At 44.6% G+C, this 16,940-nt stretch overlaps 3 protein-coding genes across 3 annotated transcripts; 1 reads left to right on the top strand and 2 right to left on the bottom strand.

Moving 5' to 3' along the window:
- The first annotated feature begins 1,016 nt into the window (after positions 1 to 1,016).
- LOC4802331 (uncharacterized) lies at positions 1,017 to 1,979 on the top strand. The gene has a single exon (XM_001359232.4). It carries the CDS (start codon positions 1,110 to 1,112, stop codon positions 1,875 to 1,877), a length of 768 nt encoding a protein of 255 aa, XP_001359269.3. The 5' UTR covers positions 1,017 to 1,109; the 3' UTR covers positions 1,878 to 1,979.
- Positions 1,980 to 16,478, bottom strand: Fbxl7 (F-box and leucine-rich repeat protein 7). The gene is made up of 5 exons (XM_001359231.4): positions 15,959 to 16,478; positions 3,853 to 4,717; positions 2,965 to 3,789; positions 2,722 to 2,901; positions 1,980 to 2,656 (listed from the first exon to the last, which is right to left on the bottom strand). Exons 2-5 carry the CDS (start codon positions 4,673 to 4,675, stop codon positions 2,121 to 2,123), a joined length of 2,364 nt encoding a protein of 787 aa, XP_001359268.3. The 5' UTR covers positions 4,676 to 4,717; positions 15,959 to 16,478; the 3' UTR covers positions 1,980 to 2,120.
- Positions 9,096 to 9,571, bottom strand: LOC6897565 (PI-actitoxin-Afv2a). The gene is made up of 2 exons (XM_002137674.3): positions 9,466 to 9,571; positions 9,096 to 9,404 (listed from the first exon to the last, which is right to left on the bottom strand). Exons 1-2 carry the CDS (start codon positions 9,533 to 9,535, stop codon positions 9,193 to 9,195), a joined length of 282 nt encoding a protein of 93 aa, XP_002137710.2. The 5' UTR covers positions 9,536 to 9,571; the 3' UTR covers positions 9,096 to 9,192.
- Positions 16,479 to 16,940: the final 462 nt, after the last annotated feature.

Raw genomic sequence — 16,940 nt, 5'->3', positions numbered from 1 at the left:
AGTAGCATAAACAAACGAGTATCGTTCCAATTGCTCAATTCTTTATTCCGTCGAATATTCCCAGCTATATAGAACATTTAGCCATGCCCACATAATTTTATACGATTGATGAATCAATTTTCTACTTAACTGGCTTATTTTTAATACATGCTTTCTTTGGATTTTGCTTAAAAAAAGGTTTTAGCGAAAAAGGTCAAACAAATGAAACGTAATAAAACGTAAGAGAAAAATCGTTCCAATTGCTCAATTTCTTTATTCCGTTGAATAATGCTGCCTAACTAAAACCATTAGCTCTGCCCACATAATTTTATCGGATTAATGAATCAATTTTCTACCTGATTGACTAGTTTTAAGTACTCTCTTTTATTGTGTAGTGTATAAAACAAGGTTTAGGCAAAAAAGGTCAACAAAAAAACAGTGGCAACGTAAGTGAGTACGAAATGTCACGTCAACCGGAGTTTGAGTTCAGCTATACCCTATTTCGTCAATATATATGAAGAAACTGTTTTTCCAAGCTGTTTAAAAACGCAATTAATATAGAAATGATCTCAGATTGTTATGTTGTGGACATATTAATGCATATTATTAGGGTCTTGTAAATATATCTCGATCTCGATACCCATTCTTGGTTTCTGTAAGACCAAAACCTTCATAATATCGTTGAAATACCTTTAAAACAGAAACTGACTAGTTTTGGCCTATATTGTGCATTAGATAACAAACATTTCCTCCATTCTAGATCATCCATTTCCCCAGGGTATTCAAAATGTTGCTGAATCCTCGCCATGTTGAGGAACAATGATGCTCGATTTCACGGCACATGAGTCTGGTCCATACAAATTGAATGTTGCCAGCAGCATAATACGTAAGAAAACGTAAGTGAGGATGGAATGTAAGGGACATTGTTGAGAGGAAAAAGGACATATTGTGGCGAGGAAAAATCCCAGAGAAAATCCCAAAATTGAAATTGACAAAATATACCATTATATACCAGTTTTCTCTGGTATCACAGACCTGCCAACTCTTTTGAAATCACAACTGTCGATATGTTTGCCGTTAAACTTATCTAAATTCAAAATTGGTTTTCTAAATTCAAAAATTCAACTCCTATGGGCAAGAAGAGCGGTGACAGTTGGATGAAATTGTACTTCCGACTGGTACGAGAGTTCTACTATGAACAGCGGAAAGTGCAGATCATAAGCAATCAGTTGCGTCGATACCGGGTCGTTCGCACACGGTTCCAGAAGGACATCCAGCGAGAGGCCAAGCATCTCCAGGACTATATGGAAAATATAGACCTTATACGAGAAGAATTGGATCGCCTTGAGCGCACAAAGCATACGTTGACACCAAAAAAGAGGCAGCAACTAACGGCACTACAGAAGAAGATGCCCGTCCACTCGCTGGAGGAGCGTGTGAGAATAATGGAGTTATCGGAGCTGTCAGCGTGTTGGCCATGTGGTCAGCCAGCATTGGAGAAGCAAATGGCCAAGATGAAAGCCGATAAGCGAGAGATTAAGAGAATCCATAACAAGACAATGGAAGCCATAGAGGATATACGCAGCCTTGAGACCATAAGGAAATATCTACGGAAGGACAATTGCACCCGGATCAAGATTAAACCCTATGTGAATCGTGGCAACTGGTTGGAGCCAAGAACGGCCGCCGACACTCAAGCGGATGTAAAGGCCACCATTGCCTTGGATCATCTGGTAAAGAAAAAGGGCAAGGGCAAGGGCAAGAAGGGCAGGCACTTAACGCGGAATGTTCTCGAGGTGACTCCTCGACGTATTCTACTCAAAATACCCGAATTAATGCCCGATATGTATCACTATCTTGATAATCGGGGGAAAAATAATTTATTAAGCAAGAATTAGTCTACTTAAACATAATCCTCTGCTATGATATGTGCTCTAAAATCCTGTTCAGCTTCCGTTTCGGTATATACAATTTACAATAACAACTAAAATCATTGATCATTTCGGCATTCGGATTAACCCCTTGATCCTTGAACTAAAACAAATTACAATATTTGTGTGTGGTTGCAGTTGTTGTTCTTAACAATCTTTGCTCATTATGGCCTGCCTCTTTGCTTTGTATTTTCCGATCCTTCCTGCTGCTCAACAGAAGCCCGGATTGGTGTGCTCTATGATGCATCGTTTGCAGTACTTCTTCACTGCCCGATAGCCCTCGATGGATATCTGACAGTCTTGGATGTTCAGCTGCTGCAGCCCGCGGCAGTAGTAGGCTATGCACTGGACGCCCCGATCCGTAATCATATCACAATTGCGCAGGCTCAGCTTCTTCAGGTTGGGACAGCTCTCGGCCAGGGCCCGCAGTCCGGCATCGCTCACATCGCACTTGCCAATGTCCAGGGCACGCAGGCGCGGACAGGACCTGGCCAGGACGGTGATGGAGTCATCGCTGACGGCCTCGCAGCCGCGGGCATTCAGGTAGCGCAACTTATAGCAGCGCCGGGCAATCACCTTCAGGCCGGCATCCGAGACGCGTTCGCATTTGGCCACGGACAGATAGCGGAGGGCGGCCCCCAGCTTGGCCAGCTCGTAGAGCCCAAAGTCGGTGATGTTGAGGCAATCGGAGACGCTCAGCTCCTTCAGCGAGACACAAAAGCTGGGCACAAACTTCAGACCCGCATCTGCAAGAGATCAAGGAAAAGTTAAGAGGGGCTCTGGAGGGATGGTTGTCCTGGGCTATGCCTACCCGTGATTTGTATGCAGCGTCGCAGATAAAGGTACACCAGCTGGGGGCAGTTCTTGACGACAATCTTCAGGCCCATGTCATCGATGGCCATGCAGTCGGTCAGATCCAGATATTGCAACAGCAGACGACGCGGGGGCTCCACATGCGGATTGGGACTGATGCTGCTCACCTGACTGCAGCCTTTAAATAAATGGAGAGAGGTTAGTCTCGGCTAAGTAGAGGATGAGGATGTGCCCCACTAACCTGTCACGTCCAGATGCTGTAGATTGCTGCACTTCGTTAGGGCCTCGACCAGAGCCTGATTGGAGACGCCGACGCAGGTCTGCAGCTGCAGGTGCGTCAGCTCCGGGCAGCGTCGTGTCAGCAGCTGGAGGCCCTTGTCGGAGATGCGGCAGCCATCGGCGAGCATCACTCGCTCCACCTCCGGACAGGCGCCATTGCAGCTCTGGCCGCACAGCTGCCGGAAGATCATCTTCAGGGTCTTGTCCCCGTTCAGGTGCTCGCCCCGCAGAGTGATGCACTTCCAGAGCACGGGACGCCAGGCCACCTGCTCGAATCTCCGACAGACACGGGCCACAGTGCACAGCTCGCAGCTGTCCAGCCAGCTAAAGATGCGGACAATGGCCTCGTCGGGCAGGCGATCAAAGTAGGGTCCACAGCGGAAGGGACCCTTGCGGTTCCAGGGCGGCGGACCGATGGATTTCCCTGGCACAGTGCCGCCACCGCCTCCTCCTCCTCCGCCACTGGATGCCCCACGACGGGGTGTTGTGGCGGGCGTACTGCTGGCCATGATGCCTCCGCCGCTGGTGGTCGTGGATGTGGTGACATTGCCCGCTCCGCTCGAGTGGTGGCCGGTGGGTGAGGGGGAGACGAGCGTGGCATAGCCCTGGTCGAGGCTGGGCGAGAAGCGTCCCAGGTTGCACAGGCCGTCGGAGAGGCTCTGCACTTTGGTGTGGTGGTGGTCCAGCTGGAAGGCATTGGCGGGCGAGTTGGTGCTCCGGTTCAGCAGATAGCGATCCGAACCACTCGTCTCGCTGGGACTGGAGGTGCGCGGATGATGTAGGCGTTCTGCAAGGGATTACCATCGATTGGGATTGCGTTCTTTAAGAGATCAGTTCGAGGCACACTCACCTGGCAGCCGCTCATTGCCGCTGCCGCTGCTGTAGTCCTCCAGGTAGTAGCGTTCGTTTTGGTACTGACTCGCCTCGGCACCGAGGGGCAGGGCTCGCAGAGCATTCCCCAGATACAGCGACTCCATCTTCTTGTCGAGCAGATACTGGGCTCCGTTGCTGCCGCCACCGTTGCTGCTCAGGACAGTGGGCACGCTGCATCGTCCGCCCTGCGTGCGTCGTCTACCTCCGCCGCCGCCGCCTCCGCCACTGCCACTCCCACCGCCGCCTCCCACATTATTGTCGCTTGAGTCCTCAGTATCCGCACTGTTGCCATGCAACCAGCTAGGCCTTTGGGCCCCATACTGTAGCACATGCTCCAGGGTGAGAAAGTTGCGCGGTTGTGGCACGGGAGCTGTGCCCCTCGAGGCAGGAGCCGGGATATCAGGCGATTTCTTGACCTGCCTCCCCACAGAGGCTGTCGAGTGGGCCCCGTAGATGCTTTGCTCCTGACGCGTGTGCCTGCCCCTCAGCTCAAAGGTGGCCGCCTTCTGTTGCACCATGTGGAGCACGGCTGCCGCTGCCGCCGTCGTAGCTGTGGCCTGCTGTTCACTGTGCGGCGTGGAGCTGCGCGACGCCAGGGCATCGTTGGTGTCCAGACTCAGGTTCGGTGACTTGCGGGACATTTTGTAGGCCTGTGGATCCAGCGGACTGGAGCTGAGTGGATGCGGATGGTGATAGTGCGCTGCCGCCAGTTGATCGCGCACCGCATTGCTATTCCTGCCCAGGGAGGCCAGTGGACACTCCAGATCGGTGGCACGTCGTGTGCTCGTCTTGTGCGACATGGTTTGGATCTATTTGATGGATTTCTAGAATGGCGCTGAAGTCTGGAAAGAGTTTGAAATACGCAGAGGATATCTTTAAGTAACAGGCGATAAAAGGTGTTGAATTCTAGTGTTGGCTAATACTGAGTAGTGTTGGATAGGTAATGGAAGAAAATGGCACACGGCAGTGCTTTTGTGTGGCGAATGGATATAGGCGAAATGCACATAAGATAGGGCCTTGCCGACCCATACTCTAGAGGAATAGAACTCGATTCCGTAATAGTCATGGAAGTGATTTATTGGTGTGGGCAGCTATACACTAAAAATGGCAATAAAATCTGGACAAAACATTTCAAATCACAATCTGCATTCTTAGAATGGAATTCACTACTAAAATGGATATGGAAATGCCAGATTTATGATCGTCTTGTTCAGCTTTATTTGATTTGTAAACGATTGTGTGTCTGTTTTTAGTTGAGAGTCGAATATTTAAGTATTTTCCATAAGGGGAGATCTTTTGCAGAAACTGCATTCCAGTGTTGCCAAACGCTTCCAGAGAGACCCGCATATCAAATGCAATTAAATTCCAAGAAGGCCATGGACAGATTTTTTTCGTTTGCTTTTTATTGATGTGTGTAGTGTGTGGGCAGCAGCTCTAAGTGGGTCTCCATGCCATTCGCAATTATTAGAGAAAGACAAACAGACAGACAGACAGACAGAGGGGAGATGGGGGGTAGAGGGGGACAGGGGGTAGACAGACATAGCTTGAAGTCATAAAAATGTATAAAGTATTTTATTGGGGAACCACTCCTTCGAACACAGTCTCGACTGCTGCTGCAGTTGACCTTTCAACAGCATTCAGCATTAGCGGATACAAAAACTCCCAGCAATTTGTGGATGAAATAAGTTAAGCAGTTAAGATTGGCCAACAAATCTCTAGCCATATATGCATATATACATATTTTTTTTGAATACAATTAATAAGCGGGGATCGCCCACGCTTCTATCAAATCATTCTTTGTATTATTTTTGTTATTTGGCCACACGTATGCTGTCATTTCCATTGAGCATTGAGCTCCGGATGGTTGGATGGCTACGGCTTCAGCTCAAGCTTCATTCATATTGTTGTTAGGCAGAGAAACCAGTTTCGATCGATGGATCGTTTTTCGGAGGAGTACGAAAGCATTGAAGAAGCAGAAGCAGGCGTGGGCCGTTCTATTGCTGTGGCTCTTGTGGCTTGTGGCCATCACATCCCATCCCCATCCCCATCACCATCCGCATCCCGCAATTTGGCCCGCTGTTATTGGCCTAACCTTAAGACCTTAAATTAAGTTGAAAGTAACCCAATTCGGGCTAGCAATCTAGCCAGGCACCGGCAGCAGCCATTCTCATTCCGATTCCCATCCATAATATCTGTGTTTGGCAGGAGAGGGAGGCTTTGCATAATTTACGGGCCAGCTATCTAAATAGAAAACTATAAATTTATTTCACATTTTTTTCTCTGTCGGCTGGTTGGGCCTCTAAGCGGTTGTTAAATCTTCTTCAGCGTTTTTTGGGTTGGGCTGCGACTGGGAAGAGGCACACCTATAGATGGGGCACCTCTGGGGCGTGGGGATGGGGATGGGGGCCTGCCTGGCACACTTTAAGACGAGACGAGACGAAATGAGTAAATCAAAAGCTGCTCTGCCCTGCTCTGCTCTGCTCTGCTCACAAGTGGAACCAATCCGTTCCGATCCTCTGTGTGGCATTATTTTTTTATTGTAATCAAATTTGAAATTAATTTTTCGTATTTTTGTGTTGTATCATTTCTAGCCTTGCCATAAATAAACACAAATAAGCCACAAAAATAACACCCCAACCCAAAAGCCACACCAGGGACGGAGCACATCTGGATCTGATGGTGGGGACAGAGACGGGAGGACGGGGACAGCAAATATGTCTTGTCATTTGGCTTATGGCAGCTGATTAATCTTAGCCATCTCCGAAACCGAAACCAAAGCCTGTCGCCGTCGCCCCTCATATGGAATGTCGCTCAACTGGTTCGAAGCGCCCCAAGACCCCAAAAAAAAAGACAGAAAGAAAAGGAAAATGCTTTGAGCCCAGAGAGAGATCACTCCACTTGAGAGGCTGAGAGTTTTTGATTTCGCTCTCTCTCTGTCCCACGATCTCTTGCCATAATTCACAAATAGTTAGACAATAAATAATTAATAAAGCACTCTGCCCTGGCCCTGGCTCTGGCTCTGGGCTCTGGTGTGTGGACAAAAGTGTCAAATGGTTCATTGGGCAACACAGCATGGAATTTGCATAAATTTACATGCAAATGTAATTCATTTCGTTTTGGGTTTGGTTTCTATTCTTTTAGGAGAGCCATGCAAATGCGATTAGTCAGAGCCATTAAGTGTTGTAAACATGCTAGAAGATCGTGTCCATGTTCTTGTTGTCCAACACTTTTTGGGGATAGATTGTGTCAAAGGTGACGGCATATATGGGGGGAAAGTTGTTAATAGAGTTTTTGATAAGATTCCAGAAACAATTCAAAGAGGAAAAACTAGTTAAAAGACACTAAAATACAAGAAAAGGCAGTTTTGGGGTGTTGCACAACACTGAGCTAAGGTGTTGGATCAATTGGTGTGTTTGTGTTATCCAACACCCCACGAAAACATTAAATTGAGATCGAATATTAAACTGCACTTTGATAAGTTTAAAGAGATCCTGTTTCGGGATAAAATGTTGTGCGGTTATGGTGGGAAATTAATTTTGAAAGTACTTGAGATAATGCCATCGAGGTGTTTTTGATTAAAGTGGAAATATACACGGGCTCTTACGGGCTTCAAAGTATATTATATTAGTTTATTTTATAGATACATATCTATCTTTTGTGCAATAATCTCCTTTTCTTGCTTTTCATCTATAATAAATATACCAGACTGCCTTCAGTCGCACACAACCTCCAAGTTGTTCAATCAATTGCCATTCAATTAGCAAGAATATACATATTTTTTATGATTTGTATTAACGAATATAAAACCAATTGCCTTTTCAATTAAATCCGCATATATATTACAATTTTTATTGTGAAAAATGCGAGAATTAAAAGCCAAAGCTAAAGGCCAAACAACACTCATCTGGCTTCGAATGGGAAACTGGTCTACGTGCGGATTCGTATCTGAATCTCCGCAGATAGATTTCTATAGACAGTCCGAGACATGTCCGAGAGCCAAGCCTCTTGAAGTGCGCTCGACAAGCGCAAACGAGCATTTAAAATATGACAACAACAAGTACTAATTATTTAATATGCTTAATGAGCAAATGTCGCCATGCTGGAGGCCCACAGTGCCCCATACACATACTGTACAAGGTGGGGTCTGGTCTGGATACCGCTGGGCCATAGTGGGGCAAAACGTGCAGCACCATAATGGCGTTAACTATTTCTTTCAGCGGTTTTGGGTATATAATTTGGTTTCGGTACGTTTAAGGTTTGGTTTTTGGAAAGGGGAACAGTGGTTAGCATTAACTCTTGCCATGTTCTAGAACTAAGACTTTCATGCAGTGGATTTATGGATACCATAGATAGAGGGGTACATTCAATGGTGGAATGGATGCTATAGATCTATCAAAGACAGTCCTGTCTGTCATTTGAAATTCCTTGGCCTAAAGGAAGGCATTTTTCCTGTGGCATTCACATTCTTATGTTCCTGCCCCACTGTGCGTGCATTCAACAAAACTAATAACTGCTATTTTGTAAGTTTTGTCTGTGTGTGTGTGTGTGTATGTGTGGTTGTGTATGTGGCGGCGTCCGTTGTCTGCACATGGCTGAAATCTAACGCCAAGAGCCACCAACAAGAGGCTACAGCGAGTGCTTGGCGTGGCGTGGCGCCACACAGGAACAACACAACACCACATCGACCATACACACGAGAGGAGTCGGTGTCGGCGTCGGAGTCGGACAGGGGGGGAGCACCTTTTGGCCTCCATGCCATGGCATGCTGAGCGCCTGGCCCCACTCTGGCCCGACACACTGTATCCATGTATCCATGTGTGTATGTTTGTGTTTGTATCTCTATCATTCGCCTGTCTGTGTGTGTGTGTGCGGCTACTGTTTGCTGCTGTTGCTGCCGCCGCCGCTCTGTGGGTTGGCTTTTTGCATAGTGTCAATTTTGATTTAGCAAAACGTTGCCCCTGCCTCTGCCTGCCGTTGTTGCGGTTACATCGTGCTGTCAGCGCACCCGCCTAACACCTCCTGGCAAAACTCACAGATACACACACACACACACACACAACAGTAAGCTCCATAGAAAGTGGGTGGCGCTGACAAGTTTTTTCGAAAAAAAAAAAACATCAGAAAAATATTTGTTGCGCATGCCACAGCCCAGCCACAGTAGAAACTGGGTGCAGCAGCATCAACTGGATTTTCACCAGAAAGATTTTATAAGAAATGAAATTAAGTAAAGAAAAGTATATATAATATGTACCCTGAATATTTACTCGGAGACTATAAGAGTACTGGGCAAAATGAGATCATCTAATTTATATCCTAATTAAACCTCCATTGGATCATTTCCGATGGTCATGGGTAGATTTGCCAGGCAAATCTTATTGCAGCGAGCTTTGGTCTGGAAATTGTTGCCATTCTTCTCGCCACCAAAGAAGACGAACTTCTGGCATTTGCTTGTCGTCGAATTGAAGTACCAATTGCGGAGGATGGCCTTCCCCTTGCCCTGTTCCAGCGGCAGCAGGCATCTCCTCTTAACTAAAAACCAATATTTATTAAAACTTTCTGTGGGTTTGTTCTCCGTCTGTGAGCCACTTACTCGTCTGGGGCTGGGTTTGCTGCAGGAACAGCACTAGGAGGATGAGGAAACCCGAGAACTTCAACAGCATGTTGGATGGCACAATGGAGACTGAATCGGATTGCTCTTCTATAGAAGAGTATGCTCTCATGGCTCCAAAAAAATATTGGTAAACAAACGCAAGTGCTAGTCAGGCGGTACTTCGGTAAATATTGGAGTAGTTGGTAGTTCAAGATCATCTGGTGATCAACGAAACAATGGGCTATAAGAGTTATAAATGGATCCACCATAAAGTATATTGCCATCCCAAAGAGTGGACTGCAATAAGTTGATTCGATATTTGATCTTCATGTTCTTTATTCGATATGGTAATAATACTTAGTATAATTTATCTGCTTGATCCCCTTTCAATCACCTAGAATCAGTTTGATTCAATGAACTCTTATTTCTAACACTCTCTAAATAAATATTACACCATTAAATTCCACATGCAATTTCTTTGGCATGCCTTAAGTGTCCGAAAGTTATTTCCATTTCCACTATTACCGCCATAGGTGAATTTCTGGCACTTTCCCGTGGCTTTATTGTAGTAATATCGCATAATATTGGCCCTTCCACGTCCAGTCTTCATCGGTTGCAAGCACCTCGCTTTGCCTGAGTTCAATTGAATTTAGCAAACATACGGAAAAGACTTATTTTCGAAACCCTCTACTTACAACCGCTGATGTGTGGCGCAGAGATCATTAAGATCAGACATAGATACAACCATTTCAACAGCATGATTAATGTAGCACTGACTTGTAAGTGGATAAATGTCAGAGATACCGAATATTAACAAGGTTTTTTATAGGGGAATTAATAATTCATGTGAAAGCCCCCAACTTAAATACCCTATAAAACCCATGTTTAAGTCTTTGCTTTTAGCAAGGATTATTTATATTCATTGGTAGATTTTATGGGTGCATATTTTGGTATAAATTTAGTACCCCATTAACTAGAGCAAACAAGGTATGATAACCTAATTACCCTTCCGAAAGGGGTATCCCCAAATATCTTCTGAAACAACAGCTAAATAAATAAATATTTTGTTTGAGGGAAATGTATTCGAATTGTTTTCATTTGGAGTTCGGTTAACGAACGTTTCGGTTCATTTGAGTTTGAGTTAAACGAACTCGTGTCGATGGATGTGGATACTTCTCGTGGGTTTCTGTTGTCTCTATGCAAATATCTCAATGAAAAGAATTGAAAGTTGTCGTTGACACAGATCACAGACCACTGATCACTCAGAGAATCCCAAAAAGAGTTTCCGCAAATAGAAAGAGCGAAGAATGTATGGGGCGGTGCTTTGAAATGGAATTGTGTGAATGTCTTTATATGAATACGCAAAATAGAGAAAGATTGATCTTGTAGAAAGTATGGCATGGAATGGCTGGAAGATTCATGGTCGCAAGAGAATTAATTAGAGCATATGGCAGGCGTCGGATCTCTCTCCCTCTCTGTCTGTCTCTTTAGTAAATGACTGGAATTTTGTTGCAATTTGTAGATTGTTTAATCTGCAATTACTTTCTCAGACGAATGAAAACTCGTTTCCCATTTTCGGACACTCAATTTTCTAGCTAGAAGAAATGATTAAATATATCTAGATATAAATATAAATTGATTTCTTGATGACTTTGCTATCCAACAAAATTGGTTTCGGTTCGGTTCGGTTGGTTATTTTGTTTTTGGGAAATTTCTTTAATGGTTCTGTGCCATTTCTTTCGTCGTCATTATCTGTAACTCCGCGAGATTTCACCCCACAGCCATTAAAGGGGAATGCGAAAATTTTAGTCAAACTAATTAAACCGAATCTTATATAATGAACCGTGAAGAAAATACGTCCCAAGAGGAGAGCGAAACGGGGCGAGCGAAAGGAGGAGGCGAAAAGGCGGAGGAGGAGATTGAAACATTGAGACTGCCATCAATCAAAGGCAAATTCTTGAGAGCTTCTCCTTCTTGTTCGGAGAGCATTATTCGAATTCCAGTCGAAACCGAATGGAACCAGTTCGTGGTCAGAGTCTTTTGTTCTTGAGACTGCTGGCTTAAGCGATGCTTAACCCAGAATTAAATACCCAGCAACAGCGGAATAAATCACACACAAAAAACGTAAGACCCAGAAACGAGGCAAATTACATGGCTGCTCCCCGAAGGGGGGGCTGGAGGGGGACCGTTGACGTTGACGGGGCCAACAATTGTGGACGTGAATGATGGCACAGCTAATCCAGATCCGCGAGATCCCCAAATCCAGGCAGACATAAATCCAGGCCAAGTCAAAGTCCAATAAAAATGTCGACCAAATGCAAAAAAGCGACAAATGCTTGACGGACAAAATGTCAGAGTTAATTTATCTAAAAGCTCTGCCCGACTTTTCAGAAAGAGACAGACAGACGGGACAGACAGCCGGGGAAGGAGACAAAGAGAGAGAGAGAGAGAGCGGACAATTTTAATTAAGACAAAATATTTGAAATTCTATGAGCGACAACGAGATCTCTTCTCTAACAAGAAGCCAGCAATTTGCCGCGCGCAATTTTTCAAATTACATTTCATTAAAGACCATGCGACGGAACGACAGAGACAGTGAGAGATGGCCAGAGCGAACGAGATAGAGGGAGAGAGCGAGAGCGGGAGACAGAGAAATGCAGATGATCGAATGGACAGCCACAAATCGAGTGGCATATCGAATGATTAGATACCCTGCAGATGGATAGTTTTTAGGACATGCCGAAGATGGTGAATGACTCTCTGCAAGAACAAAGCTCTACCAGTATCTCCTTCTTCTGCAGTACAAACGTCTCCCCCGAGCTCATCATGCTCTCTGCTGATGCAAGGAAAGGGTACACAAAACAAAGAAGAAACCAAAAGAACAGCAACAACAAAAACGAATGTAAAGCACCGTTTTGTCTGAATCTCTTTGGCAACTTTTCACTCACACACACACACACACAGGCATACACAGAAGAGCGGAGATTTCAGAAGAGAGCCTGATCGGAAGAGAGGAACGAAACGAACACTCAACAGGTTATCTTTGCCTCGCGCCCGCATGGGAGCTCCTCTCTGGAACGACGCCCGCATAGACTCCACCGCATCCATCCACCTTCCACAACTGTGCTCTTGGCCTGGCCTGGACCTGGACCTGGAGCTAATATGCCGCACATAAATTGTTTAACAAATTAAATTTTAAAGTTCAGCCTGCGATGCCCTGCCACAGCAGCCGCGGCAGCCGCAGCAGCGGCAGCAACAGCAACAATTACAACCACAACTAAAGCAGCAACTATGTCAGTCACTCGGCAACATGGCCAACTAGCAGCGAAACAACATTCCAGCTGCCTGCCTCAGCTCTCGACTCCAACAGCAACAGCCCCTCCCCTCTGCCGGCCTCCCCTTTGGAGCTGGGGCAATCATCAAGCCCGTAACTAGCTGCAGCCACAAGTTGCCACAAGTTTGCCGTTTCTAATACAAAACTGTCGCTTGTGGCGTGAGAGACTCTCGACTCCAACGGAGACGGAGACTCTCTTGGCCCCAACTCGACTCGAAACAAAATAACACAAAAAGCTAAAAGAAAAAAATGGGTAAAAAAATAAATAATAAAAAATACGTCGCATTGCATTTTAGTATTTGCTGATTGCACTGTTGCTGTGGCTGTTGCAACTTCCAAGAGCTATGGAATCATACATACAGACACACAAAGCTGAGATGGAAAAAGAGACACACAATAAAAATTGCGGACAAGAAAGGAAAGTCGATTAGTCAAGGGTTAATAACGAAGTGGGGAATACTCTAGGAGGGGTAAAGGGGAATATTGTTAGTGGCAGAAATTAAGACAGAAATTCCTCAGATACTGAGTTTAATCTACTGATTATCCGATGGATGACCTGTTTACCAGAGTAAACCACAGCTTAGCCGATAAGCAAGTGCTTCTTAAACTTAAGATCTAAGCAAAAGATCATTAATTAGAAGAAGAGGAATGTGGAAGTCTAGGAAACCCTACTTAAACGAAACCAATCAATATAGAAAATAGTAATTTCTGTGCCATTTCTATATTACCTTTAACCCTTAGTAGGGAAAACATCTTCCAGCATCAAAGCTATTCAGATCTCTGTTGGCTGAACCTCATGTGAACTAGTTAAAAGAATTCCAGAACAGGTTTAAAACAGATTTCATAGATTAAATGGGCAGGTTCTGAATCCGCAATGAACCCATAAAGAAGTATTATGGCGTAGTACTAACCTAGTCCACATTCTACCATATTATTCTATTATTCTTCTCTAAACCTTAATTACAGCCACAACACCGTGCTCAGAAGCCGACAAACCGTTTCAATTTGAATACTACTTATAATATGTTTAATCTTTAAAGCCCACACAGACACTGATGCCTTTAAGGAGACACTTAAAATTGTTTCGCAAACATCTTTAAATATTTATCCTCTGACTAATCCCCCATTAATGCCTGATTGCCGGCAACAACCCATTCCACGCAGCTAATGGAGCCCCCCATTAAGGTAGGTTCGAAATATATAAAAATAAGAAATAAATACAAAAAAAAGGAGAGAGAAAAAACTGTTGAAAATCTCATGAAATCGGCGAGCGGCTTTTCCATGTCTGTGACTTGTGGCGGCGGCAGCCTTTTGGCTTGAAAGCTTTTTGGCTTTGATTGCCAGCGCCGGATTGGGGCTGCTGCCACTGCTGCTGCTGCGGGCCATGGCTGACTGGACTGTGGCCGACTGGCTCTCTGGATTGGCTCTCCATGAGCTGGCCAAATGGTTGGCCAGCGCCTGCCGGTGGCTGCCTTGTCATTGCAATGCGCATATGTTGACATTTTTGTGTAAGAAATATTTTAAATTATTGGTAAATGCATAAATAAATGGACAACTCTTTGGTGGTGCTTTCGCTGCTGTGTCGCCGCCGGCAAAGAAAGTGTATGCCAAAATGTTGTGTCAAGCCTCTGTCTGACAGATATCAAATGACCAATTTATAATCATTTAACATGCACAAATTACAACAAAAAGCAACGGCCAAAAGGAAAAAAACATTAAAATTAATGCAATATAATAAATTTGTTTGCTTTTTTCGGTTTGTAAATTAATTTTTTAGCTAAAAAGAAACATCAACAGGGGCACCCCCTCGGGCGATTGGCTAATGATGTGAAGAGCTGAAAACATTTGACCAACACGTGTTGGGCCCGACCCGGAGCGACCCTCAGAAATCTGCGTGAGAGAAGAGCCCACGAATGGGTGAGGTGAGGGAAATCCCAATGATTCCAGGGAAAAAGAATGGGAAATCTATGTTTACTGTATGCTGGATTCTAGAAGTAGAGGAGGGCTCTCAGGCGATCTTCATTCGTTGCGCTTTAAGTGGAACATGACGTCGAGGCACGTACTATTTTAATAACACTCTTTCTTTTATGGGAAAATGGGAAAGAAAAATATGCCCATATGCTGTATTTGATTTATATGAATCCAAAAAGTGTGAGCTGCATATCTTAGAAATCTTGGATATTTGAGACCCATTGGCTTCACAGTTTATGTGGTGGGAAACAAACTTCCTTCCTTCTTTCAGTGCCAAATACCCGGGTATTAAATATTATATTATAATCGTAAAGGAAAAAAAGGAAAGTCGTTCCCGAAGAGATAATTGGCAACTAATAGATTGATAGATAGATAGATGGATAGCTGCTGTTATGTTATAAGACAGGCATGAGATTCAATCATTTGGCCATAAACATATCCGTTGCTGCAACTTCTGGTTGGGGTAATGGCCAGTGGTGCCACAACCAAAGCCAGAGACAGAGCCAAAGCCAAAGCCAGAGCCAGAGCCTCTTTCGGCCAACTTCCTTGACTCTCGACTACTATAATTTGCATGCAGCAGCCCAGGGAAGGAGTACATTTGTATCTGTATCTCATATGTGTCTATCTGTATCTGTGTGTGCCCGCATCTCGCTCTCTCCCTCTCTCGCACTGTGTGTGTGTGGACTATGTGCGTATGTGAGAGAGCGCGAACGAGTTACGGGCCAAAGTGGTGCATGCAACAACTGCAAAAACAACAACAACAACAACAACAGCAACAACTGCAACAACAATAAATATATATCTTCAAAGGTGTGATTTTAATGTGACAACTTTTGCAACTGGTTCGAGGGGTTCCGGACTGTTCGAAAACCGAGGGTTTTCCATCGAATCGGAATCCGAGGCGAGGTGTCGGCCTATCGGGTTGAATACTCGCTTTAAATGTACGAATAATTTCATTAACGTTTTACGATCATGCAATATTAATAATAATAAAAGAGAAACACTAAGAACACTGGGAAGGGGCACTCTTTTGCATGAAGCCACACAACGGCAGAAGGAGACGGGGGCATAAATAATGATGGAAAGACGGAGAGAGAGAGAGAGAGAGCGAGAGAGAGCGAAAAACCTGATTGGGGGAATTGCAATTTAATAAGTTGTGATCTGTGTCTGTCCTCTCCTCCTCTCTACCTTTTTGATGATTATACAGGTAACTCCCTTTGGGTGCTCATTTATGCAACGCTTCTCCTTCCTTTTTGTTTATCTGGCAGTTTTTGCAGCTTCCTCATTGAATTTCCATTTAATTTCGCTTTTTTTTCTCTTTTATTCTTGCTTTTTGTTTGGTTTTCGTTTTATCTCTTTTTTTTGGTTATTCCACAACAACAATTTTCTCTCTGCTTTATTTTCTTTCGATCTTTCACTGTGTGGCTCTTTTGGCTTTGCTTTTGCTGTTATCTTTCGCCTTCTTCTTCTTTTTTGCGCTCACTTCACTCACACTGGCACAGACACTGACACTGACACAGGCACAGGCACGAAGGCAGGCAGGCGGCACGCAACGAAATGCGGCGCCTCAAGATTCAGTTTCATCCGCTGCGGACACGGTCGGATTGGAACAGCGCACGACGACAGGTAAATGGTGAGTGGCAAGAGCGACCACGGCATCCGCGCAGATCGCAGTCAGAGCGTGCGCCAAGAGAGGCAGCCAGGTTCGCTCTCTTGGAAACCCACCAATTCGGCAGAGCAGCATTGCCAGCCGCAAAAACAAAAGATTCAAGCAACGAACTTGGTGGGTTTTCAAAATAAAATTGATTTCGAGAATAATACATGTACTGGGATAATAAATATATTATGTAAGTCAATTAAATATTTTTCTTAATTGTAGAATAAGTAAGTACATAATTCTTTAATATTCAGCTGAACGTGTATATGCCCGAAATTTGATTAAATTGCCAAATACAATGAACATTTTTGAGATTTTAAGGTGAATTCAAAATTACTACTCAGTGTAATAAAATATAGTACAAACATTATATTTTGTATACTATTTATTTGGAGGACAATTCCCACCTTCTTTATTTGAAAATCATTAGTCACCACCAATTGCTAAAGCCATTTCACCTTGCACGTTACATTCACTCTTTCCCTCTCGTATGATATGCCTTGCCTCTATGCT

The sequence above is a fragment of the Drosophila pseudoobscura genome, chromosome 2, assembly GCF_009870125.1.
Source record: "Drosophila pseudoobscura strain MV-25-SWS-2005 chromosome 2, UCI_Dpse_MV25, whole genome shotgun sequence".
Lineage (NCBI taxonomy): Eukaryota > Metazoa > Arthropoda > Insecta > Diptera > Drosophilidae > Drosophila > Drosophila pseudoobscura.
This window is presented reverse-complemented; position numbering and strand designations above follow the sequence as displayed.

Excerpts from the sequence above, each read along its gene's own strand:
- LOC4802331 (XM_001359232.4), top strand. The coding sequence starts at position 1,110 with ATGGGCAAGAAGAGCGGTGACAGTTGGATGAAATTGTACTTCCGACTG.
- Fbxl7 (XM_001359231.4), bottom strand. The coding sequence starts at position 4,675 with ATGTCGCACAAGACGAGCACACGACGTGCCACCGATCTGGAGTGTCCA. Across the intron at positions 2,902-2,964 it reads ACAGCATCTGGACGTGACAG|GCTGCAGTCAGGTGAGCAGC; the intron begins GTTAGTGGGGCA and ends ATTTATTTAAAG. Across the intron at positions 2,657-2,721 it reads ACGCTGCATACAAATCACGG|ATGCGGGTCTGAAGTTTGTG; the intron begins GTAGGCATAGCC and ends GATCTCTTGCAG.
- LOC6897565 (XM_002137674.3), bottom strand. The coding sequence starts at position 9,535 with ATGCTGTTGAAGTTCTCGGGTTTCCTCATCCTCCTAGTGCTGTTCCTG. Across the intron at positions 9,405-9,465 it reads GCAAACCCAGCCCCAGACGA|TTAAGAGGAGATGCCTGCTG; the intron begins GTAAGTGGCTCA and ends ATTGGTTTTTAG.